Source organism: Oncorhynchus gorbuscha, linkage group LG21 (assembly GCF_021184085.1).
Source record: "Oncorhynchus gorbuscha isolate QuinsamMale2020 ecotype Even-year linkage group LG21, OgorEven_v1.0, whole genome shotgun sequence".
In the NCBI taxonomy this organism is placed as follows: Eukaryota; Metazoa; Chordata; class Actinopteri; order Salmoniformes; family Salmonidae; genus Oncorhynchus; species Oncorhynchus gorbuscha.
In genome coordinates this window covers 24183546-24209886 of record NC_060193.1, presented here as the reverse complement: position 1 = coordinate 24209886, position 26341 = coordinate 24183546, and the positions used below count along the sequence as shown (strand labels likewise).

Here is a 26341-nt window from a genome sequence, read left to right as displayed (position 1 = left end):
CCAGCATGTCCCGAAGCACTTTGTTAAATAAAGTTCTGGAAGACTGAAGGAGCATTAGACAGGCCAAAGGGCATTATGAGATACTAGATTGTAAGTGCTCCTCAAGTCCAGTTTGTTGAAGTACTGCGCCCCATGCATTTGTTGGATGATGGTTGAGATGAGGAGTAAAGGATAGCTGAACTTAATGGTGGCTTTGTTCAGTGTAGGGGCGCAGTCCCCCATCTTTCTTTTTAACACAAAATAAGCTTGAGGAGGCTGGTGATGTAGAGGGGCAGATGAAACCCTGCTGGAGGCTCTCCATGGCCTCAGTCTTTGCATAGGAGAGGGGATAGACATGTCCTCTCGGGAGGGCTGCATCAGACAACAAGTCTCTAAGAGCTTTCCACACCTGGATTGTGCAACATTTGCCCATTATTCTTTTAAAAATGATTCAAGCTCTCTGAAATTGGTTGTTGATCATTGCTTAGCAACCATTTTCAAGTCTTGCACTTAGATTTTCAAGCAGATTTAAGTCAAAACCCTAACTCGGCCACTCAGGAACATTCACTGTCTTCTTGGTAAGCAACTCCAGTGTAGATTTGGCTTTGTGTTTTAGGTTGTCCTGCTGAAAGGTGAATTCATCTCCCAGTGTCTGGTGGAAAGCCGACTGAACCAGTCCTTAATATTACAAGCATACCCATGACATGATGCAGCCACCACTATGCTTGAAAATATGGAGAGTTGTACTCAGTAATGTGTTGCATTGGATTTGCCCAAAACATAGCACTTTATATTCAGGACAAAAAGTTAATTGCATTGCCACATTCTTTGCAGTATTACTTTAGTACCTTGTTGCAACCAGGATGCATGTTATGTACAGGCTTCCTTCTTTTGACTCTGTCAATTAGGTTAGTATTGTGGAGTAACTACAATGTTATTGATCCGCCCTCAGTTTTTTCCTATCACAGCCATTAAACTCGGTAACTGTTTTAAAGTCACCATTGGCCTCATGGTGAAATCCCTGAGCGGTTGCCTTCCTTTCCAGTAACTGAGTTAGGAAGGACGCTTGTATCTTTGTAGTGACTGGTTGCATTGATACACCATCCAAAGTGTAATTAGTAATTCACTACTCAAAGAGATAGTCAATTTCTGCTTTTTCAACAACAACAAAAAATGTGCCCTTCATTGTGGTTGAATCTGTGATTAAAATGCACTGCTCAACTGACGGACCTTAAAGATAATTGTATGTGTGTGGTACAGAGATGAGGCAGTCGTTCAAAAACTCCTGAACTTATTTAGGCTTGCCTTAATGACAAAGGGGTTGAATACTTATTGACTTAAGACATTTAAGCTTTTCATTTTAAATTCATTTGTAAACATTTCCAAAACCATAATTCCTATTTGACATTATGGGGTAGTGTGTAGACCAGTGACACAAAATAGTTGGCTTAATGCATCACTAACATCATCGCAGTCTTGCCAAGGACCCGATATCCAGCTGGTTAAACATACTCAAACTGTTTGACTGACTGTCCTCATAGTCCAATAGGGAATGTTTTCTGTCTTTTATCCATGTAAATGTCCTATTGAAAATGTTACCTACAGTCATGTGGAGTTTGAACCTGGGTATCTTTTGTGGCAAACGGCCGTGTTAGCCTGCTTCGAGAAAGTCCTAGGCATTAACTCGGTGAGCTAACACAAGCCTTCAGATCTCAGGCAATGTTCCTCATCAAACAACTGTGGTTGGCCAAAACTACCTCAGTTACATAAAGTAAATACACTAACCTGAATAATAGGTGTAGGTGATTTGTTATTGTGAGGCATGTCCTGGGGACTCACCACTGCTTGTCATTCCGCAGGTGGAAGAGGGGGGTCGTGCGTCCCTGGCCGGGGTTTGTGAGGGGGATGAGGTGGTGTCGCTGAATGGAGAACCCTGCGGTGACCTTTCCCTCCCAGAAGCTATTGCTCTCATTGACGCCTGCGTCAACTGCCTGCAATTACTGGTCAAAAGGTAACCCCAAAAGGCTGGATTTTTAACCACACCATTAACTACACCATTTCAACTACACCATTAACTACGCCATGGTTTCTCAAACCAGGGTCTGCACATAATATCCAGAATTATGTACCCCAAAATATACATAGCCGTTTGATTCGTTTTCTTTTTTTGGAAACAATGACTGCCAAGTTAACACCACAACCTTGGGGTGCTACAGGTTTATCCAGGTTTATGTCAATGCTCTCATAACTTAATGTTGCATTGGTGTGATAAACTGGGCCATATACTACAGGGCATGGGTCAACACAACACAGCAAGCATGGGTGTATTATTTAAGTGATAATGGCAGAGAAGCCAGTGTTTGGAGGATATATTGGCACGGGTGTTGTTCGGCCCGAGGCTACAGTAAGTTGAGGGCCGGAAAACCATGCCAATATATCCTCCAAACACCGGCTTCAAGAGTATTATCACTTTTATATAATGAGTTACCAACATATTAAAATAACAATTGACATATTTTCATTAAAGACGTTATTCTGATTCATTAATTTATACTATTTCATCCTTCTACAAGATATAGTCCCGACACAAATCTAGGGTTGCTAGTTCTGCATCCAGTCGATCGTTCTAAATGTCCATTTCCATATTGCCTGGCAAGATTCTTATACCTTGCTTGCTAGCTAGAGAACGACGGCTAATTTAGAGTCACGCCAAAACGTGCAGCCAGAATAACAGCAAAGTAGCTGCATTTGCATTTGTTTAAGCTGTTTTCTAGTGACATTTATTTGGATACATCCATAACAATGAGCCAATGATTTCGCCTGGCATGGAAAATGTGCTCACTCGTCAGGACAGAGTTGTTCAGAGGAGCTAGCCAACAACACAGCTACAGTAACACAATCACTCCAAACTGAAGCTGGAAAGACTTCAAAAGCTGCATTTCATTTGACCTTTTTAATTATTATTATTTTTGTATATATCCATAAAAATGATGCCACCTGATTCATGATTTTAACTGGCTGAGAAACGTTGCCTGCTTGTCTCTCGTCCCGACACATTCATTACTATAGGACAGCAGGAGAACAAATTTGAATATTGAAACAATGCTGCAAAAGTCAGAAAGACAGACAGTAAGGTTTATACAAATCTCCGCTCTTGAAAAGTAGATGTTAGTCTAAAAAAAATGTGAGTTAATGTCTAGATGCTTTTTATAGTGGCGATCAAGTTGCCTGGCTGGGATGATGAGACAGTGGATTGCATTTTAACGTCAACTTGTGGAACAGACACCGGCTGGAATGCGGTTTTAACCAATCAGCATTCAGGTTTAGACCCAACCATTGTAAAATTGCATGTACACGTTTGAGTGGCCTGGAACATGGTGGCCGGACGGACAGATAGTGGTTCATTGGTAAGTGCGTTGACCTTTGAGTGTCTTGGCTGCTGACGAACCAGCTGTTGCAGATTTGTGTGCACACTCAACAAGCAGCTTTTAAACAGTTACTCAGTGAGCCTCACACACCATGCGTGTCTGGTGTGCCATCGGATATTTGTGCCGATGCCCATATTTAAGGGAACACATACAGTGACCTCCAAAAGTATTGGAACAGTGACACATTTGTTGTTGTTTTGGCTAAGTACTCCAGCACTTTGGATTTGAAATGATACAATGCAGACAAAGTGCAAACTGTCAGCTTTCATTTGAGGGTATTTTCATATCAGGTGAATTGTTTAGAAATGACAGCACTTTTTGTACATAGTCGCCTCACTTTAGGGGACCAAAAGTATGGGGACAAATATTCCACTTTCACAAGTGTCCAAAACATTATCAACACATGCTCTTACCATGAAATAGACGGACCAGGTGAATCCAAGTGAAAGCTAGAATCCACTACTCGGGGGTGACAGAATCATGGTGTGAGGGTGCTTTGCAGCAGGAAGGACTGGTGCACTTCACAAAATAGATGGCGTGATGAGGAGGGGAAATTATGTGGATGTATTGAAGCAACATCTCAAGACATCAGGCAGGAAGTTAAAGCTTGGTTGCAAATGGGTCTTCCAAATGGACATTGAACGCCAAGCATACTTTCAAAATTGTGGCAAAATGGCTTAAGGACAACAAAGTTAAGGTATTGGAGTGGCCATCACAAAACCCTAACCTAAATCCTATAGAAAATTTGTTGGCAGAACGGTGTCTCCAGTACGCATTCTTAGCCCCGTGCGCTACATCCCAGCTCCCCGCATCTGCCGGGCTAGGGTGAGCATCCAGCCAGAAAGGATTGTGCCAGTCCTGCTCTCCAGACCTCCAGTACATCTCTACGGCCCAGGATATCCTGCGCCGGCTCTGCACACTGTGTCTTCAGTGCGTCTGCACAGCCCAGTGCATCCTGTGCCTGCGCCCCGCATGTGCCGGGGTACTGTCATGTCCTGACCCTAGAGAGCCTTTTTATGTCTGTATTTGGTTTGGGCAGGGTGTCATTCTATGTTTTGTTATCTATGATTTTTGTATGTCTTTGTTTTGGCCGGGTATGGTTCTCAATCAGGGACAGCTGTCTATCGTTGTCTCTGATTGAGAACCATACTTAGGTAGCTCTTGGCCCATATGGGTTTTGTGGGTAGTTGTTTCCTGTTTTGTGTCGTTCACTCTCTTTGTTGTTTTTTGTCATTCAGTTTATTTCATTAAATTTACTATGAACACTTACCATGCTGCGTGTTGGTCCGATGATTCCTATTCCTCATCATCAGATGAAGATGAGAGGCGTTACAGAACTACCCAACACAAACAAACCAAGCAGCGTGGAGAAAAGGAGGAATGGACATGGGAGGACATTCTGGACGGGAAGGGATCCTACACATGGGAGGAGATCCTGACTGGAAGGGATCGCATCCCATGGGAACAGGTGGAGGCAGTCAGGAGAGTGGAGGCAGCAGGAGAAGGGAACCAGCATTTACGAGGGAACACGGCTGGCGAGGAAGCCCGAGAGGCCAATAAATATTTTGGGGGGGGACACACGGGGAGTGTGGCAGAGTCAGGTTGGAGACCTGAGCCCACTCCCCGTGCTTACCGGGTCGAGCATGTGACTGATCAGGCCCCGTGCTATGGGGTGATGCGCACTGTGTCTCAGCCGAGTATTCACAGGCCGGTGTGCTCAGTGTCAGCGTTCCGCATTTGCCGGGTGGAAGCTGGCATCCAGCCAGAACTGAGCTGCCAGAGCCGCCCGTCTGTCCCGAGCTGCCAGAACCGCACGTCTGTCCGGAGCTGCCAGAGCCGCCCGTCTGTCCGGAGCTGCCAGAGCTGTCCGTCAGTCCGGAGCTGCCAGAGCCACCCGTCAGTCCGGAGGCGCCAGAGCCACCCATCGCACCAGAGCCGCCCGTCAGCCCGGAGCCGCCAGAGCCGCCCTTCCCTCCGGGGCCGCCAGAGCCACCCTTCACTCCAGAGCCGCCAGAGTCGCCCTTCACTCTGGAGCCGCCAGAGTCGCCCTTCACTCCGGAGCCGCCAGACTCGCAGCCCCTCAGTCCAGAGGCGCCCCTCAGTCCAGAGGCGCCCCTCAGTCCAGACGCGCCCCTCAGTCCAGACGCGCCCCTCAGTCCAGTGGCGCCCTCTACGAGGGTCTTCAGTCCGGGACCCGCTGCAAGGGTCCACTTCCCGCACCCGAGCCGCTGCCGTAAGGAAGGCCCACCCGGACTCTCCCCTTTAGAGTCAGGTTTTGCACCTTTGGGGGGGGGGTGTTACTGTCACTAAGGTGGGCATTGTATGTCCCCTTTTCTATGTTTTTGTATTTCTTTGTTTTTGGCCGGGTATGTTTCTCAATCAGGGACAGCTGTCTATCGTTGTCTCTGATTGAGAACCATACTTAGGTAGCTCTTGCCCACGTGGGTTTTGTGGGTAGTTGTTTCCTGTTTTGTGGTTTTTCACCTTACAGGACTGTTTCATGTCATTCACTCTCTTTGTTGTTTTTTGTCATTCAGTGCTCAGTTTATTTAATTAAATTTACTATGAACACTTACGACGCTGCGTGTTGGTCCGATGATTCCTATTCCTCATCATCAGACGAAGAGGAGAGCCGTTACATCTGGCCTTTCTTTGGACACTGTGTTAACTAACCTCCAGACGAGCTTCAGACGAGCTTCAATGCCATACAACTCTCCTTTCTTGGCCTCCAACTGCTCTTAAATGCAAATAAAACTAAATGCATGCTATTCAACCGATCGCTGCTCACACCTTCACTACTCTGGACACTTAGAATATGTGGACAACTACAAATACCTAGGTGTCTGGTTAGACTGTAAACTCTCCTTCCAGACTCACATTAAGCATCTCCAATCAAAAATTAAATCTAGAATCGGCTTCCTATTTCGCAACAAAGCATCCTTCACTCATGCTGCCAAACATACCCTAGTAAAACTGACTATCCTACCGATCCTTGACTTCGGCGATGTCATTTACAAAATAGCCTCCTAGCAAAGACTTATGGATGACCTGGAGCCAGTGGGTTTGGCGACGAATATGAAGCGAGGGCCAGCCAACGAGAGCGTACAGGTCACAGTGGTGGGTAGTATATGGGGCTTTGGTGACAAAACGGATGGCACTGTGATAGACTGTATCACTGAAGCTGGAGACTCATATCTCCCTCTCTAATTTTAAGCACCGGCAGTTAGAGCAGCTCACAGATCACTGCACTTGTACATAGCCCATCTGTAAATAGCCCATCTGTAAATAGCCCATCCAACTACCTCATCCCCATGCTGTTATTTATTTGATTTATTTTCCTCCTTTGCACCCCAGTATCTCTACTTGCACACTCATCTTCTGCACACCTATCACTCCAGTGTTTAATTGCTAAATTGTAATTATTTTGCCGCTGTGGCCTACTTATTGCCTTACCTCCCTTATCCTTCCTCATTTGCACACACTGTATATAGACTCTTTCTATTGTATTATTGACTGTATGTTTGTTTATTCCATGTGTAACTCTGTGTTGTTGTTTATGTCGCACTGCTTTGCTTTATCTTGGCCAGGTCTCAGTTGTAAATGAGAACTTGTTCTCAACGAGCCTACCTGGTTAAATAAAGGTGAAATAAAAATAAATAAAATTCAGGGCATGTGGGGCAGAGCCTGTTTTGTGTATTATTTTGGCATTAGTACGTGCCAATATATTCTCCAAACACCGGCTTCGAGGGCATTATCACTTAATTAAATATGCTTGGTCACATCTCTCACCCCCTTCCCTTTTGATTGCTAGGTTCTAATTGACTCCAATGCAATAATTGTAGTGACACAACGACATACTACATTTCTCTATGATGCTGAAAGGAGAAATGAAGTGGGGCCCAATTGAAATGTGATTACCTTCCACTTTAGTGCTTCACTCTAGTCATTTAACATGAGGGACAGAGATTGAGTTTGCGTGATTATGGTGACCACTTGAGGGGCCAGTGGTGAGATAGCTTTAGTTAACACAAACGTCAAGTGCTCTGGTGCGCAGCACAATATTCAACGATATTACATATTGGAAATCCAGGTAATCAAACCATGAGATCAAAAAACATGTTTGTTTTTTTAAAATTAGATGTTTTATGCCAGTCCCCAGATAACCTTTTGCCTGTGTCTACAAGGGAAAAGGAAACTGAGACATATTATCTATCTCTCTCTATCTATCTATCTATCCCATTTCAAACCAAATGACCATACTCTTATTATGCACAGTCTAAACACTTGTAAATTCAAAGTGATTTTCATTGAACTATTGTATGATGTGTTATGCACCTAACTCTCCACCCCCCCCCCCCCCCCCTCTGCTCATACAGATGCTGGGCACTAACCCCTGAGGCATTTCATTCAGAGGAGACCTACTTTGGCACAAGGGAGTCCTCTGGTGAGGCTTTGGAAAGCACCAACCTCCGCATCCTGTCCCTTTGCAGGTCCCAACCACCCAGAGAGCTCTACATCGCTGAGTCCCAGAATGAGACCTACTATGGGGAGACGGAGAGTGACACGGAGGCCGCCAGAGGGACCCATCTAGTCCGTACCCAGCTCTGCGGCCCAGAGTCCCAGTTACTCGGAGGGGGAGAATACGGAGGTCGAGTAGGACCCCAGGGAGGGGGTTTCTCCCCAGGGGCAATGGTGGAGCTCCAGTTGTCCCTCTCTGAACACACCCTGGAGGATCCTGTCTGCACCTCCCTGGGGAGTGCTCTTGGAATAGAGGGGGAGATCCAGGCGAGAGAGGCCCTCCAGAACAAGGCCCTCCTCCATACCACCACCCACTCGCTCTACGTCTGTGGCCCAGCTAGGGAGCCCCTAAGTCAGCATGGAGTGGTGGAGATCACCCTGCAGCATCCCGCAGCCAGAAGGGGTTCTCCATGTCTGGTAGAGGGGGAGGGTGCCTGTGGGGCCAGTGGAAATGTTGGTGGAGCCCCCAGGGAGGAAGGAGCAGGGCAAAGCCAGGGAGCTCCTGCCTCCTTCACTGTCTCCTTCGGAATTCCCAAAGAGGGTGCCGAGCCGGCAGAGGAGCCAGACTCGGATTCGGAGAAGGACCTTGGGAAACCCAACAAGCACCGGGCCAGGCACGCCAGTGAGTACTCTATGCTTGTTTCCACTGCTACTTGTCCTGCTTTGTGTGTGTATTTACGAGGGTCAAATTACTGTTGTCTTATAGGGTGCACAGACTAATAGCAGACTGACATACTGTAGCACTGCTGTGAACTGCATTTGTCAACTCAACTCTGGGAGGCATGTGTGCATTCCTTAGCCCGGTGCCCCGTTGCACACAAAAATGTGGCCCCAAAAATAGTAGATGCTCTTTCTTACTTGGGAGGGGTTTTGTTTGGACTGAAGCAGAGAGGTCCAGTTCAAGCCTGAATAGTATCCAGTTTGTAGTATCCAAGATCACTGAGGGCAGGATTGTGGCAATATAATGGGTAGAGATAGAGAATGATCATGTTTTAAAAAAAATATAGAAATGTTTTCCTCTAGCTTAGAATAGTGGCTTGATGAGGATGTCTCTTTCAGGGTGATAAGTATGACATTTAATTGAATGCCAGCGCATTGATGATGCCTGCAGACGTGCTCTTTGACGGACACCAGCATGTGCTGCACTAGCCCGTTACCCGATCCTTTAAAACCGTATGTCTTAGCCCGAGCCGTAAAGCGAGCTTCGCTCACTACTCCCAGTCTTCCTCCACCTTGAGGTTAGTCGTACTGAGAGAAATAAAAATGTAAGGACGGGGTACTTTTTTAAATCACCGCTTTTTATGTTTGCGTATGTGTGTGTAGGGTTGGTGCTGTGAAAGAGTGTGTGGACATGACTGTTGTGGCCTCGGGTTTAGGTGACAGATCCGAGGGTGGACTTACAGATAAGGAGTGGGAAAGGTGCTTGGGTGCTGGTGAATGCACTCCCGTCCCACAGGCTATTTTTAATTCATTTTATCTCTTCTATGCTCTGCCATTGGCTCAAACTATGGGGGACCACCCATTTGAATAGGCTTTCACAGCTTTGTTAATATCGTGTATTATCGGGGAACAAACTAGGAGGATATTAGACAGTTGGTCAGAGAATTAGGTAATTGCTTTTTGTGTTGATTTAATAGAGATTTTGGAGATTGAATGATCAAATCTGTGATAAGTTTCGGCACTGAGGTAAGCCTTTTTGTTGGGCTATAGATAACCAAGTATAAGATCAGGACCAGGAAAATATTGAATGAATGAGTGAATGAATGGATTAGATTTAGCTCTTATGTATGTTTATGGAAATGTGTAGGTTATTGTTTGCATTTATGTCATTTGAGGGATTTCTACAAATGTGTTTTGCTTGAAAAAAAGATTCCGGTTTTCAATATAATGGGGTGAATACAATTGTCTGCTATGATATTTAACACTGCTTTTAATTTACTATCTAATAGCATGGTGTGATTTAAGTTTGCAGTTTGTCAGAATTTCTGCTATTTTTCATGTCTGCCATTTAAACAGTGATCGATTCCACTGAAATATCAGTGGAAGTAATTAGTGAGTGGTTGCTTTAATGTATTAAGATATGTTTTCACAATTTCATTAGGGTGGACATGCAGTGTTAAGGTGTATTCAAGATTATCATAAGACTCATCAGAAAATGTGGTTGCATTGCAGGCCTGCTGGTATCTAAAAACAGTGTAACTTGGTGTGGAAAACATTTTCCGATGGATGTTCATCCAAATGGAATGATTTGTGGTCGTCTCAATTAGACCCAAGCTATTAATAACCATTATATGCAGTTCAATTAAATAGGCCACAAGAAGCAACCATTTGAAATATCCCTCGTCTCTCTCCCTCTACCCTCTCTCTTCCTCCCTCCCTCCACCTGTCTCTCTCTCGCTATCTCTCTCCCTCTCTTTATTTTGCAGGGCTCAGGCGCAGTGAGAGCCTGTCAGACAAGCAGGTGAAGGAGGCCAAGTCTAAATGTAAGCGCATTGCTATTCTTCTGAACGCTGACGCTCCCAACCCCAACAACAAGGGGGTGTTGATGTTCAAGAGGCATCGACAGAGGGCCAAGAAGTACACACTCGTCAGCTACGGCACTGGTGAGAGCGAACCAGAGTACGAGGAAGACGACAGTGAGGAAGACTACGAGGAAAAAGACCCCCGAGCGATCAAATTCACCCTCTTAGCTACCACCAGCGATTCAGAGCTTGACAAGGACTTCTTTACTAATGCCCATGGTGGAGGCAGAGTGATAACCTGCGACTGGGACACGGGACTACTCAATATCGAGCGCAAGCTCAATTCCGGAGAGGAGATGGAGCAACTGCCCAACACCACGGGCAAGGGGGCCACGATGTTTTCCCAGCGCCGCCAGCGCATGGACGAGATCGCTGCCGAACATGAGGAGATGAGGCGCCAGGGGATTCCTGTGGAGGGAGTGCAGGAGGTGGAGAAGCATGCAGCCTACCAGCAGATGGAGGAGCGCTCGTACATGCAGGCCACCACAGAGAGCCAGGCCTACATGGACGTGAACGTGCACCAGAAGCAGCAGCAGTATCAGCAGTTCCAAGAACAGCAGTATTACGAGCAGCAACAGCAGCAACAGCAGCAATACCAGCAGCAGCAGCAATACCAGCAGCAACAACAGTACGAGCAGCAGCAATACAACCAGCAGCAGCAATACCAGCAACAACAACAGTACGAGCAGCAGCAGTACCACCAGCAGCAGCAAATTCAACAGTACTCATCTAACATAAATGGCGTCGCCAACCACCAAAGCAATGAAATGCAGAGTTCCATGAGCAATCGAACCCCCCAACCCTTCTCGGTACAAAACCAGGTGCCCGTCCCATTTCTTACCCCAATGAGTGGGAACAACCAAGAAGCGATGAGTCAGGGGGAGCAGATTGCCTCGCGCGACGAGCGCATTTCAACGCCGGCTATTAAGTCTGGGATCTTGCAGGACACAAGGAACAGATTCAAGGGCAAGCCAATGTTCAATTTCAAACAGGCTCCCAAAGTTCCACCCAACCCGGAGCTTATGAATCTCCTCAACAGGAGTGACAAGAAGTTGGATTTCGAGTCAGCTACGGAAGAGGACTACCTTAGCTTGGGGGCTGAGGCTTGCAACTTTCTCCAGTCACCAAGGGTCAAACATAAGACGCCTCCACCAGTCGCTCCCAAGCCCATCATTAATCCCAACTCTCCGCCTTGGTCCCCTCAGCCTGAGCTGGCCAACCAGGAGTTGCCACTGCATGCTGAAAATAGTGTCTCCGCACCTGCTACAGCCTCCGACCCGGAGTCCGCCCCTGCTCCAGAACTGGATCCAACCCCTGTACCGGCCCCAGAACCCGCCCCCCCTCTTGCACCCCAGGAAGTTCCTGCCAACACCCCCTCCCAGAAAAACACACATGCAGTCCCCCAGGGTCCCAGGCAGAGCAGCAGCCCCAGCAAGCGCCAGCCTGGGGAAGAAATGGACCTTCTCCACCTCAGCCTCATTCACAACCCGAGCCTCAAGTGAGTTCTAAGGCTTCACCACAAACACAGGCACAACAGCAGCCACAACTGCAGCCACCCGTGAGTACTTGGACACCTGCTGAAATGAAGCCCCAAGCTCCAGCTCCAAGTCAGTCCCCACCACAGCTCCCTTGGGTGACTCCCCAACCTCCTCCTCCTCAGCCTCAAGCTCAGCCTCAGCCACCAATTCATTATTGGGCTGCCCAGCCCCAATGGGCTCAACCTCAAGAGCAAGCACAGGTCCAACCACCATGGGTTCAGCCTCAAGAACAAGTACAACAACAGCCCCAGTCACATTGGGCTCAGCCTCAAGAACAAGTTCAGCAACAGCCCCAGCCACCATGGACTCAGCCTCAAGAACAAGCACAGGCCCAGCCACCATGGGTTCAACCTCAAGAACAAGCCCAGCAACAGCCCCAGCCACCTTGGGCTCAGACTCAAGAACAAGTTCAGCAACAGCCCCAGCCACCATGGACTCAGCCTCAAGTACAAGCACAGGCCCAGCCATCATGGGTTCAACCTCAAGTTCAGCAACAGCCCCAGCCACCTTGGGCTCAGCCTCAAGAACAAGTTCAGCAACAGCCCCAGCCACCTTGGGTTCAGCCTCAAGAACATGTACAGCAACAGCCCCAGCCACCATGGGGTCAACAACCTCAGCCTCCACAACAGGCTTGGCCCCAGGCCCAGGCCCAGCCTCAGCCACCTTGGGTGTCATCACCTCAGCCTCCAATGAATGCATGGACACCACCACAGAGCCAGGCCCAGCCACCACAGCCACCTTGGGCTCAATCAGCCCAACCCCAACCTACAGCTCAGCCCCAACCCCATATGAATACATGGTCCCAAGCACCTACTCAGGCTCAAGCACCTGCTCAGGCTCAAGCACCTGCTCAGGCTCAGGCTCAAGCGCAGCTACCCATTAATGCCTGGACCCCAGATCAGAATCAGGTCCAGCCACAGTCACATTGGGCCCAAACAACTCCAACCCAATCCCCATCCCAGCAATGCTGGCAACAGCCACCTCCACAGCAGACACCCCCACAGCCACCTATTAATGCATGGGCCCCGGCTCAGGCACAGCCTCAGACACACACAAGTACCTGGGCCCCACAACCACAGCAAGCCCCAATAAATACCCAGACCCCGATGGACAGAGTGGCTCAACCTTCTCCGAAACCTGGGAATGCGCCACAAAATGCTCCCCGTTCTATTCCTCCACCTCGCCCACAGCGAATGAATTCTTACACGCTTGGAGAAAGGTCATCGTCACCCCTCATCAATCCAATGGCCAGCGTGTTGGTACCAGTGCGAGGCATGGGCTCAGCTTTGTCGATGCCGGCTGTTACAGGGAAAGGAGCTGATTTGTTCGCCAAGAGGCAGTCTCGTATGGAGAAGTATGTAGTGGATTCGGACACTGTGCTGGCAGCCACTGCACAGGCAGCCCAGCAAGCCCAGGCAGCCACTGCGCAGGAAAACAAGGCAAGGTCCACATCGCCCTCTCCCTCCGTACCTCAGTCGTGGAAATATTCACCCAATTGCAGAGCTCCCCCTACATCAAATTACAACCCCATACAGTCCCCGTCCTACCCACCAGGGGCCATTAAGCAACCCCCTCCATCTAGCCCTATGGCCAAAGCCAAGAAAGGGAAAGGCAAACCTGCCTGCAAACCCCTTGCTGTTATAGATGTTATGAAACATCAGCCGTATCAGCTCAATGCCTCCCTTTTTACATATGGCCCAGCAGTGGAGGCTGCCGAGGCTGCCAAGGCCGCTGCACCAAAGCCTGCCCCAGCCCCTGCCCCAGTCCCTCCAAACCAAAACCAAAACCAACCAATCAGTTATGAGCAACTTTCCCCTGTCCAGCCGGCTGGACCAATGAATTCTGCCTATCCACAGCAGCCCCAGCAGCCCTATGGGATGCCCCCTCAACCACACATGCACGATAGTCCCTACCACCAAGTCCCACTTAATGCTTACCAGCCACCTAATAATCCCTACCAGCAAGCTCCTGCTGGCCCTTACCAACAACCATATAATCCCCTTTACCAACAAGCCCCTCCAGCCCCTTATCTACCCCAGCACCATCCCCAGCCCCAAGCTCCAAACTCTTCCTACCAACCGACCCCCCCAAGGTCCATATCAGCCAGCCCATAGCCCCCCTTACCAAGCAGCACCCCAAGCCCCCTACCAGCCACTACCTCCCAGTACCTATGTGGTCCCCAGCTTTCCAATAGCGGCAAAGCCTGAGTCCATCTCTGGGGGCAGCACCGCTCCAAAGCCCAGGTTCATGGCCAAAAAGAGTTCAGCCCAGGTATGGAAGCCAGCACCTGTGGAGAAAGAGTGATTTTGATAGGATGACTAAGTGATATTTGCTTGAAACAACATAAGATCTAGTTAAAATAGACATTCATACAAATGCAATATATTAATAGAAGGCTTTTAAGATGGCTTTTCTAAATATTTTACAGCCAACATATTTTTTTAAATGATGTCACAATATGACACATTTTAGAATGTCAAATATCATAAAGTTCAGATGCAGTTTTCCACCAGCTAAGCAAAGCTTTTCAAAGTGTGTTTCTTAGCATTAATGCAATGCAAAACACATTGAACATGAAGTATATGATATTGGTATAGCTTATTACTTACCCGAGCCAACAAAAATGATAAAATGTAGATTTTCAGGAAAGCCATGAAATGCATTCAATGGACTTATGATGTGAATCAGTGTTGATTCATCGGAGTCTGTGAGCAGGCATTGACAGAATGTGAACAGGTGAGTGTTTATTGCTGAGAAAAGATGGAAATGAGAGTAGATTGAAAGGTGATTTAAGAAAATGTTGGTGATGAGTACTAAGGAGGTGCCGGAGCGAGTGCTAATTTTGAGAATCTCTTCTGCAATATCAACAGTGTATTTGTTAGCTGTTAAGATGTGCAATAATAGTTTGTCAAAATTGACCTTGATGACAAAGAGAAGACGAAATGATTAGTAGTGACTAAAGAGGTTTAAAACATGGTAAGGGAGACCAGGACTGGTCAGTTGAAATATATTTAGAGACAAGTTTGAGAACTGTCTGACTTTATTTGACATATTCTCCTGAGACCCAGTTTTAGATCATTTATACATTTTTTATTAAGTTTATTAAGTTTTTGGGGTGAAGAAGAAAAAAACATGTCAAAGGATGTTCACTGTAGTGGCCATTAGGACTGTGTTGTTAGTAAATATGAAAAAATATGAACGATTACAGTAGGTGGGGGCAGTAGGTAAAGAACATTGTTTAGCTCTTATTTAATGTCACATATGATTACATTGCTCTAAAACTCACCAAACTATTCCTGAGATATTTACCTATTAGAAACCATTTGAAAATCAAACTCACAAAAATGATAATTATACAATTACAGACACTTACTATGAAATTTGAATAATCATAAAGAAAAAAATGATCAAGGTGACACCCCCACACATGTTACCATTGGAAAGCCCAGAATGTCCTCTCAAAGGTACAACAGGATCTACCATAGTGGCATGTATGGCCTAAGAGATACGGACCAAAAATGAATGTCCATTAGAGAGGACGAAAATGAATTCCTGGATCTTAGGAGGATATGTATGTTTTGTATGTATAGAGAAATTATTTCGATTTGGTGGATATAATGCTCATATGCTATAATGAATAGGAAACCTGCCGAAATAAGGTTCACAGAAAAATATTCATAAATTACATTGCAAAAAGTTAATGTATTGTATTTTATGGAAGTATATAGGTAACTGCCAAAATAAAGGAAACACGAGTAAACTAGGGATACAACGTATATTGAAAGCATGTGCTTCCACACAGGTGTCGTTCCTAAGTCCATTAAGAAATGTTAATCTCATCATGCATAAGGTCATGTATAAAAATGCCCAGTTGCCCATTATTTTGGCTACCGTGGCTAGAAGATATCTTAGTGACCTTGAAAGGGAGGTCTCAAAGGAGCATAGGGGGTTTAAAGGGTGTGTGTGTGTGTGTGTCTGGCCCCCATCTCTGAGAGGTGGAATGTACTTGGACGAATGTAGGATGTAGATCGTGTACAATTTCCTTCAGCGTCTTCCAAAGACCCTACTTGAATGGTTTGGTTTTATTTTAAACTTTTTACCAGCTGTTGCGTCATGTTAGGTTCCTACATTTAAACTGTCCCAATGTCACAGATCATATGTTTGTGTGTAGTGAGAGCTGTTGGTTTGGGAGGGTTAGTCGGCTTGTATTTCACCTACACGAATGGCAGTCACGCACTACCTCTCTAGCTTTGGCCTACGAACAATTGTCTTTTCTCACTTTTCTGATTTCAGCTTTGCATCCTTCTTCTATGTTTCTGTCCACCTGCTCTTTGATTTGACGTCATGCCAAAAACAAACATCATTAAAGGGATATTTAAATAAGCACAGTTACTGAAAATAGGTGAGCTTAGGATGAAACCACCCTGAAATGTTAAAGGGTATCATTTCGTGTAGGGCTGCTTCCTTTCGTTTTTTTTCAAGTTGTTTCTGTTTCGTTTCCTTTTGTGTGTTTCTTCTCCATAGTGCACTTTCTGTAAGATTCACATCGGTGCAATTAAAATGTGTTTTATCCTTCTGTTTGCGTTTCCTTGGTTGGTCTCTTCTGCATGCATGGTTTAGATCCCGTTCTGTTTGTTACTCTACTTTTCCTCTATACCTTCGTTATGCTTGGCACAACATTGTTCCCACCTTGTCACCACTTCACCCTATTTTCTGTTTAAAAAAAACAATTGACCACACCCACACAATTAAAATATGTATTCATTGTTTTGTTACTTCTTTACTCAAATATGACAACGGATGGATTGTAGGTTTAGATTTACAAAACGGCAACACATCTTGGACTATTTTCAGTCATAGCAAAGTACAAATCGTACTTTCAATAAGCACAGCCGAAGGGACTTTGAGAACATAGAGACAACTAGGACAGAGGAGAAGAAACTTGTGCAGGTAATCCATGTCACCTTCTAAACAACTGACATGTTTATTGGCATAGCCAACATGATTTTGTACTGTCAGAGTGGATATAGCTACCACTGTTACCACTGTGTTTTATTATTGTAAATTCAATGGATAGCCAAACACTTTCCAATAATAGCTCACTGCTCGCCTTCTATAAAAGCCTTGTAACCAGCCAGCTGCCCCTGCTTAGAAATCGGATATGTTCCTCACCCAAACTCCAGAGTTATCTAGATTGCTAGGAAAGTGCTCAAAAGGCACATTCCCATCCCTGAACGCATGGTCACTGATTCTGCATCAAGGGTATTTCGATCTTTGACGACCTCATCGAATTGGAGCTTGGAGTGACCTCTTTGGATAAGATTGGAGGATGAGCAAAGCTGTGACCTAAGTGTTTACCCGTCAGTCTTGCATCATCACGTCGTTTTGGGATCCATGTTAGAGGGGTTGTCAAGGGGATGTCATCTGTTTAGAGGGAGTCTTAATATCAATCGGTGCCCAGAGCAGGCTGCAGGAACAGGCTATATCGGGTGGAAATTTGATCCCTACTTGAATGACCTGACTTGAAGAGTCCTGTCCTGGCCTGTTGGCTACACCTGCTTCTTAATCTCATGTAGATTTATGTATTTTATGCATGCTAAGGAATACTTATTTAGATGGATGGCAGCTAGTCTAACACTTAAGACTGTTGGTTGAAAAGTTGCTGGTTCGAATCCCAGTGATGACTAGGTGAACAATCTGTCGTTGTGCCCTTGAGCAAGGCACTTAACCACAATTGCTTCTGTAAATCGCTCTGGATAAGACTGTCTGCTAGATGACTAGATTTGAAATGTAAAATGTGTTCTACTTGCTTGTCCATTTTAATTACTGTATAGACCTCTGTATGAGTTACGGGAAAGTCGCAATCAAGACTAAAACTGGCTGGCTTATAGCTAAGGAATGGGAGAGTTCTAGAATGAACAGAAATGCATTTGTTGATGCACAACGTGTTTCCTGGTAGATTATATGAGACAAGACCCCAAAATGTGTATGTTGTTCACACATTATGTCTTTGCCAACAAATGCCCTCATCTCAGTATTTTAATCCTGAGGTAGTCAACAGGTAGTCAACAGACAGCGCTTGCTTATAAACCAGTGACGTAGGAGCCAAGTGGAAACATAGAAAATATCAAATCCATTTGTAGCACTATCACGACAGACCAGGAAACTCTCTCTCTAATGGCCCCAGTTGCCATGACATCATCAAATTCCTAACGGTGACACGCAATGCTAACTGGACTCCCCAATGGTGTGGTAGAGCCAGACTCAATGGTGCCCATCTAAGTTTGACCTTCCATCCCCTACCGTCACCCCCTCCAACCCAAGGCAGACACCCAAGCGCCCCTGGCTGTGGCTGGGAATCAGTGATTAGTTCATGCCCCCCCCCACTCCCACATTCCGCAAATGTGACAAATACAATTTGATTTGATTTATTCATATCCTACCCACATTTAACAACCTTCATTCTGTTCATATACATTTTTGATACATTATGAATAAGTAAACTTAAGCTATGGGTTAGCAATGGAAAACAGATAGAAAAGTTAAATAGAACACGCCACAACCATTTTTCCAATCATTTTCAAAATCTCTCAATCTCCTACTGGGTCATTCCATGTCATTTCAGCAAGCCATGACACCCACCATCTCGGATTGTTCTGAAATCGTTTCTATAGTTAGAAACAGATAAGATAGGCATTCCGGAAACCATATTTTGTTGAAATATAATTGATCTCTGAGACATTAAGCTAACTGATTGCACCCAAATTGCCAATTTCAATTTATAGGACGCATGTAATATTCAATAACTATAGTACCTAACATCCAATTTGGACCCAACAAAAATTCTAACAATAACCACGTTTCTATCCACTGTTTTTATGCGAGTAAAGTTATACCGTATAAAATAAATCAACAGCTGTGATGGAGATCATTTGTTAATTTGACATGGTGGGATCTTTTTGTGTCGTTATAATTAATTATGCGAGAAATAGCAGTGGAAATACCTTTATGTGCAAATATTGACATACACTGAACCAAAATATAAACGCAACATGTAAAGTGTTGGTCCCATGTTTCATGAGCTGAAATAAAAAATCCCAGAAATGTTCTATATGCACAAACAATGTATTGATCTCAGATTTTGTGCACAAATTTGTTTACATCCCTGTTCGTGTGCATTTCTCCTTTGCCAAGATAATCCATCTACCTGACCTGTGTGGCATATCAAGAAGCTGATTAAACAGCATAATCATTACACAGGTGCACCTTTTTCTGTGACAATAAAGGACCACTCTTTAATTTTTTAAAATGTTTATTTAACTAGGCAAGTCAGTTAAGAACAAATTCGTATTTACAATGACGGCCTACTGGGGAATAGTGGGTTAACTGCCTTATCACATGTGCTCCCTCTCTGGCCTCTAGGTCACCAGGCTGCTATGGCGCACACCTGTCACCATCGTTACGCGCACCTGCGCGTCATCCAACTCACCTGGATTCCATCACCTCCCTGATTCCATTCCCTATATTTGTCACTCATTACACAGGTTCCTTCCCCAGACGTTATTGTTTCTGTTCCTGTGTTATTCGTGTTTCTTATTTTGTGTTGTGTTTATTAAAACACTCCCTCCCTGAACTTGCTTCCTGACTCTCAGCGCACTACTTTACCTTGTCGGCGCTGGGATTCGATCCAGCAATGTTTTGGTTACTGGCCCAATGCTTTAACCACTAGGCTACCTGCTGTCCCTAATGTGCAGTTTTGTCACACAACACAATGCCACAAATGTATCAAGCTATGGGGGAGTGTGCAATTAGCATGCTGAGCTGTTGCCAGATAATTAAATGTTCATTTCATTACCATTTATTCGACTCCAATGTCATTTTAGAGAATTTGGCAGTATGGGCAGGAATAAGCTACGGACAATGAACACAATTACATTTTATCGATGGCAATTTGAAGGAACAAAAACACTCTGACGAGATTCTGAGGGCCATTTTTGTTCAGTATAATAACCATCATATCAAAGTTAACTTGGAGTCATGTGATGAAATGGTGTGTGGTCCTCCCACTACCACTCAGGAAACCATGCACTTTACTGGGCTACAGATGAAATAACTTATGATGAACTTCACAGGGTGGTGAAGGGTGATCTTGATGCACAGGTTGATCTTGATGCTCCTTTCCAATAAATATAGAGGGTAAGATTCTGGTGACATGATGATCGATGATTGACTGCAGTTTGACAAATAAGAATCCATAATAATCTCATCCTGTAGACTAGCCTACCCACATTGTATCTGCGAGTTGTTGCTTAGAGCGCACGTGCCAAGACCAGAGTAGGCACATTTGCTATTTAATACAACAGTTTTTTTGGAAAAACTATCGGGGGAGTTGAAAATGCTTTGGAAACACACTGAATTTTTAAATTGTTTTTATTACATGAAAACTTAAGCAAAAAAGTACATTGTGTGCACTATGTCATCAGGCACTGATTTTAATCCACAACAAGTCTGTTTGGTGGAAACACCACTGGTGGGAAAATGCTCATATTTGCTTTATGCGGATTTTAGAATATTAGAATATTCACATAAAAATCTGTTGCCAATTGGATGGAAACCTAGCTATTGAGTAAGACATGAGGAATCCAAAGAAGTGGGCAAAAGCCATACACGGATCCCCACACCAATCCAACCCAAACAATGAGTATATAGTATCTATTCTCTATGTTTGAAAGGTAGTATGGAGCTGCAGCTTGGAGTATTGTTTCTATCAAATCAAATCAAATTTGATTTGTCACGTGCGCCGAATACAACAGGTGTAGTAGACCTTACTGTGATCTTGCAGAGTTACTCCACCACAAGAGTTGCATTTGGCGAAAGGCATATGGCACAAGCCTACTCAAGCTGACTGGCTATCGTTCAGGCAATGTAGAAATAAGTGCACTCAGGCTATCCGGAAGGACAAAGTTAGTTACTTTAAGGAGCAGTTCTCTCTCTATGGGTCTAACTCCAATAAATTCTGGAAAACAGTTAAAAACCTGGTGAATAAACCTTCCTCCTCACAGCTGCCCATGTCCCTTAATGATGATGTGGTTGTTACTGACAAGAAGTACATGGCTGAGCTCTTTAATCACCACTTCATTATGTCAGGATTCCTATTTGACTCAGCCATGCCTCCTTTCCCGTCCAACATTTCCTCTCTCCCACCCCTTCTAATGCGACCATCCCCGATGCTTCTCCCTCCTTTTCCCCTGTCTCGCTTTCTACCTGCAGGCAGTCACTGAGTCCGGGGTGCAAAAGGAGCTCCTTAAACTTGACCCCAAAAAAACATCTGGATCAGATGGTTTAGATCCTTTCTTATTTAAGGTTGCTGCCCCTTTAATTGCCAAGCCTGTCTCTCCTCTCTGGGAAGGTTCCATTGCTTGGAAGGCAGCAACAGTTCGTCCTTTATTTAAAATGGGAGATCAGGCTGATCCTAACTGTTATAGGCCTATTTCTATTTTGCCCTGTTTATCAAAAGTGTTTGAAAAACTTGTCAATAATCAACTGACTGACTTTCTTGATGTCTATTCTCTCGGGTATGGACACATCACTGCACTCTATACTCCTCTGTAAACTGGTCATCTTCTGTATACCCGTCGCAAGACCCACTGGTTTTTGCTTATTTTTAAAACCCTCTTAGGCCTCACTCCACCCTATATGAGATATCTACTGCAGCCCTCATCCTCCACATTCAACACCCATTCTGCGAGTCACATTCTGTTAAAGGTCACCAAAGCACACACATCCCTGGGTCGCTCCTCTTTTCAGTTCGCTGCAGCTAGCAACTGGAATGAGCTGCAAAAAACACTCAAACTGGACAGTTTTATCTGAATCATCTTCATTCATTCTTAATCATGGACACTCTTACTGACAGTTGTGGATGCTTTGTGTGATGTATTGTTGTCTCTACCTTCTTGACCTTTGTGCTGTTGACTCTGCCCAATAATGTTTGCACCATGTTTTGTGCTGCTACCGTGTTGTGTTCGTACCATGTTGTTGTTGTGTTGTGTTGCTACCATGCTGTGTTGTCATGTGTTGCTGCCTTGCTTTGTTGTTGTCTTGGGTCTCTCTTTATGTAGTGTTGTTTTGCCACTCCTGCTGTGATGTGTGTTTTGTCCTATATTTATATTGTTTTTATTTGTTTATTTTAATCCCAGGCCCTCGTCCCCACAGGAGGCCTTTTGCCCTTTGGTAGGCCGTCATTGTGAATAAGAATTTGTTCTTAACTGACTTGCCTAGTAAAATAAAGGTTAAATAGAATAAATAAATAAAAACTGTGAAATGCTTAGTTTACAAGCCCTTAACCAACAATGCAGTTCAAGAAATAGAGTTAAGACAATACTAGCTAAATAAACTATGTAAATAGTCCAGGTGGCCATTTGATTAATTGTTCAGCAGTCTTATGGCTTGGGGTAGAAGCTGTTAAGGAACCTTTTGGACCTAGACTTGGTGCTACAGTACCGCTTGCCGTGCGGTAGCAGAGAGAACTGTCTATGACTTGGGTGACTGGAGTCTTTGACAATTTTTGGGGCCTTCCTTCCTTCTGAGCAATATATTCTCAGTAAATTTGTTGAGTTTTCTTTTACCTGTTCAGAGAAATTAGGGTTTATGTCCTATCATATATCCTGATATATATCCTGATATCCTGATATTGCCAGGTTCTGACCACTAGATGATGCTGTTCCTGCTATTAGATGATTTTTAAAGAACCCCCCTTCCCCCTATTGTTAAAGGGTTAGTTCACTCAAATCACCAAACACATATTGGTTACCCGTTAACCAGTCGATGGAAAAAGTATGACAGCAACCCATGCTTTGGTTTTGTTTACTTGGCCACTGTTTAAAAAGCAAACTTTTCAGCATTTGTAGCACAAATCCAACTCAAGTCAATAGTACCTATATTAGCCCTTTCACACTTCATTTTCAAATCATCTATAAGTAACATCATTGACTTACACAATACATTTGTTGATACAGGAAGTGTGAAAATATAGGTACAATTGAGTTGCATTGGATTTGTGACACAAATGCTAAAAAGTTAGCATTTGAAACAGTGGCCATGTAAACAAAACCAAAGCATGGGTTGCTGTCATACCTGGTCCATTGACTGCTTACAAGAAAACCAATATGTAATTTGGGTGAACTATAAAAAATAATCACCTAATTTCAGGATCAACACAATCTAGTGGTCACTACCTGGTAATATCAGTATGAGACATAAACCCAACAACTTCAATTACTAATTTCTCTGAACAGTGGGAAAAATCATTACAAAATTACAAAAGCCAGCCACACCAATGTGTCAGAGGAAACACCGTCCAGCTGGCGACCGAAGTCAGCTTGCTGGTGCCTGGTCCTCCACAAGGAGTCACTAGAGTGCGATGGGACAAGGAAATTCCATCCGGCCAAACCCTCCCGAACCCAGACGACACTGGGCCAATTATGCACTGCCTTATGGATCTCCCTGGGATTGAACCCGGTTCTGGAGTGACACCCCAATCACTGCAATGCCTTAGACCGCTGCGTCACTCGGGAGGCCGTACAAATCCTCTTTAACATCATTTTTATAATTAAATATGAGTTTACATTGTCTTCTAATCTAGTTAAACCCATTCATATGTGTCCCAGTCCAAATAATGACAGCTGGATCACAAAGACAGCTGGATCTTGGATTCCTCTTACAGCTTACAGGATATCTTGACTAAACAAGTTATTCATTGAATTTCGCCCTAAAATTACTCACATGTTGTTGCAATTGACTTCACTCTCTTGCTGTCCTATGAGTCACAAGTTTCTATAGGAGCTGATCTTATTGGCTGTTTTTACACATATTCACCAGATGGCAGCACACTCCCATCTGAGCGGTTTAAATTACAGGAAGACTGTTTCGATCGTACAAGAGACGCTGCCAGCATTGCCCACTCGACACATTTCCTCCGCCTGTGCAGGCATTCTAATGGGGACTTAAAAGGACCCTGGTCTTTGATACAATGAGAGGCACAAGATAACAGCCATTGGGGAGATTTGCTGACTCATTGAGATACCTTAAAAGTGAAGCATGTAATCCACGAAGCCAGTCTGATCCAATTCAAAAGCTAAATGTGACTTTCAATGGAAACACATACTCATAAGCCAATTGCTCTGAGAAATCCAAAGACTGTCTAAGTGTTGGAATTGAGACAATAGAAAATGGTGAAGTAGCCTCCTTGAGTAGTCGTCCTCTATCTGGTTGACTGTGGTAGTTTTGTTCTTAGAGAACATCGCAGCATGAATCTTAACTCCTAAAAGATTCTGATGACCAAAATACTCCTCATATATGTAAGACAAATGCTGTGTTATTTCCATTTACTCAAGAGAACACACACAAATGATTCATAACATAACTAATGAGGGTTCTAAACATCGAATTGCTTTAGTTAGATTCTCGATTTAATGATAATAATAATATACCAGGTCAAAAATATTACTTGAAACGATGACCTAACATACGTTTTATAGTTACACATTATTGTGCTGCATGAGATTGAAGAGCTTTGTGGATTATATGTGGATTTTAAATGCTCAAAGGAAGCTCTCAAAATTTGTCGAAGACATTTTCAAAGTTAAACTCTGCTATTTGCTAGTAGACAGACAAGAATATCAAAATCTGCCTCTGTCTGAAGTAAACATGTCTGAATGTCCCTTTTCCAGGAGTTTGGCCGGAGCTACAATCTGTCCCCACCCGCCGCCAAAGCACCATCGCTGGGCCTCCGGTCATCGTCTGGATCCCCCTTTCCCTCATACAAACCCCTGGTACAGGCCTCGTCTGCTCAGGCCCCCCCGGTCAGGCAGACGTCATGGCTGGACAGGAGTCACAAGCCTCCTTCCCCCTGGGAGGCCGCAGCTCACCACCCCATGGGCCTGGTTGATGAGGCCTTCGCCTTCCAGAACCTCCAGCAGGCCATCGCCTTCAACGTTCGCTCGGCTGCCCAGCGCAAGCTCCTCCCTGAGCCCCCTGCCGAGTGGAAGGCTAGGGTGTCTGACGACCCTCCCAGGAAGACTGAGGTATGGAACCCGAACCAAAGATGGAACAAGAGACAGGGCTGGGGTCAGAGCCAGGGTCAGAGCCAGGGTCAGAACCAGGATCAGAGTCGGAGTTACAGCAGAGTTATGCCTCCGTTCCTGTCCCCGACCAAGAGCATAGCCTCGGCCCCCACTGGTCCGACTGGTTACAGGTCGCTGCCAAGACAGTGGCAGCCACAGAGGTCCCTGACGGAGACCAACATCGGGCCCTCTGGGGCTATTCATGGGTACGGAAGGCCCCTTGGGGGCCAGCAGCAGCCGAGCTACAGATCTGTGTACCACACTAACTGGAGCTGGAGACGCTAGAGGCAGACAAACATGATGGTTACTTCATAACAACACCAAAAAGTAACTCCAGGATATTCAGATGAAGCTGGTAATTGTGGCCATATATATCACCATTAAATAAAACTTGGGACAATGGGATAACACATTGATTGAGGTGAGTGAGGGGCTAGCTATTATGTTTGTGATGTGTATAGGAGAGAGTTTAAGAGGGAGGTCTGTTTTAGATCTGCTTATTCGGTTTCACTGAGAATACTGCTAGGAGTATACAGATGATGACATTCCCGCACCAGAATTTAGTTGAGAGAGACAGACTGTTGCATTGCATTCAAGTGCGCATAAATACCAGACAGATTAAGCCAGTAAATGTTTTGGTATTGGGGACACTGTCAATGATGGTTCTATTTTAGCAAATGGGCCACTATTGAGTTTAACTTTATCAAGTTTTCATTGGACAAAAATCAATGAGTGATTGACGGTGCAATTCCACCCTTCTTTTTGCTTCAGAGGCTTTCATTTCGTCCAACACTGTGAGGCGATAGTGGCATTCGAAATAAGTGAAACCAATAGTATTTCTTTAGAGGACGTAATGGGCATAAAGTATGTTGTAAGACAGAATGTGTAATTGGTATGTATAAAAATGAAAGGACAGTAGTAATGAATGGACAGGTACACTGAACAAAATATAAACGCAACATGTGAAGTGTTGGTTTCATGTTTAATGAGCTGAAATTTCTCCTTTGCCAAGATAATCAATCCACCTGACAGGTGTGGCATATCAAGAAGCTGAATAAACAACATGATTATTACACAGGTGCATCTTGTGCTGGGGACAATAAAAGGCCACTCGAAAATGTGCAGTTTTGTCACACAACACAATGCCACAGATGGCTCAAGGTTTGATGTAGCATGCAATTGGCATGCTGACTGCAGGAATGTCCATCAGAGTTTTTGCCAGATAATATGATGTT

The 26341-nt window shown here is 44.8% G+C and overlaps 2 protein-coding genes across 4 annotated transcripts in view; both read left to right on the top strand.

Annotated features, from left to right (window-relative positions):
- LOC124008108 (synaptopodin-2-like) overlaps positions 1 to 11949 on the top strand; it is a 44386-nt gene extending 32437 nt beyond the window's left edge. Inside the window, exons 2-4 of one of the 2 annotated variants that reach the window (XM_046319090.1) lie at positions 1839 to 1990; positions 7898 to 8547; positions 10352 to 11949. In XM_046319090.1, the coding sequence (XP_046175046.1) occupies positions 1839 to 1990; positions 7898 to 8547; positions 10352 to 11949 (2400 nt within the window). Of the gene's footprint in view, positions 1 to 1838; positions 1991 to 7783; positions 8548 to 10351 lie in introns of both variants that reach the window. The other variant, XM_046319089.1, reaches the window with a different exon arrangement.
- An 80-nt stretch (positions 11950 to 12029) lies between these two features.
- Positions 12030 to 26103, top strand: LOC124008109 (extensin-like). Of its 2 annotated transcripts, none has more exons than XM_046319091.1 (2): positions 12030 to 13424; positions 24714 to 26103. In XM_046319091.1, exons 1-2 carry the CDS (start codon positions 12030 to 12032, stop codon positions 25389 to 25391), a joined length of 2073 nt encoding a protein of 690 aa, XP_046175047.1. In that variant the 3' UTR covers positions 25392 to 26103. The 2 variants fall into 2 exon arrangements, with proteins under 2 accessions (XP_046175047.1, XP_046175048.1); XM_046319092.1 differs by lacking the exon at positions 12030 to 13424 and adding an exon at positions 13710 to 14256.
- The last annotated feature ends 238 nt before the right edge of the window (positions 26104 to 26341 follow it).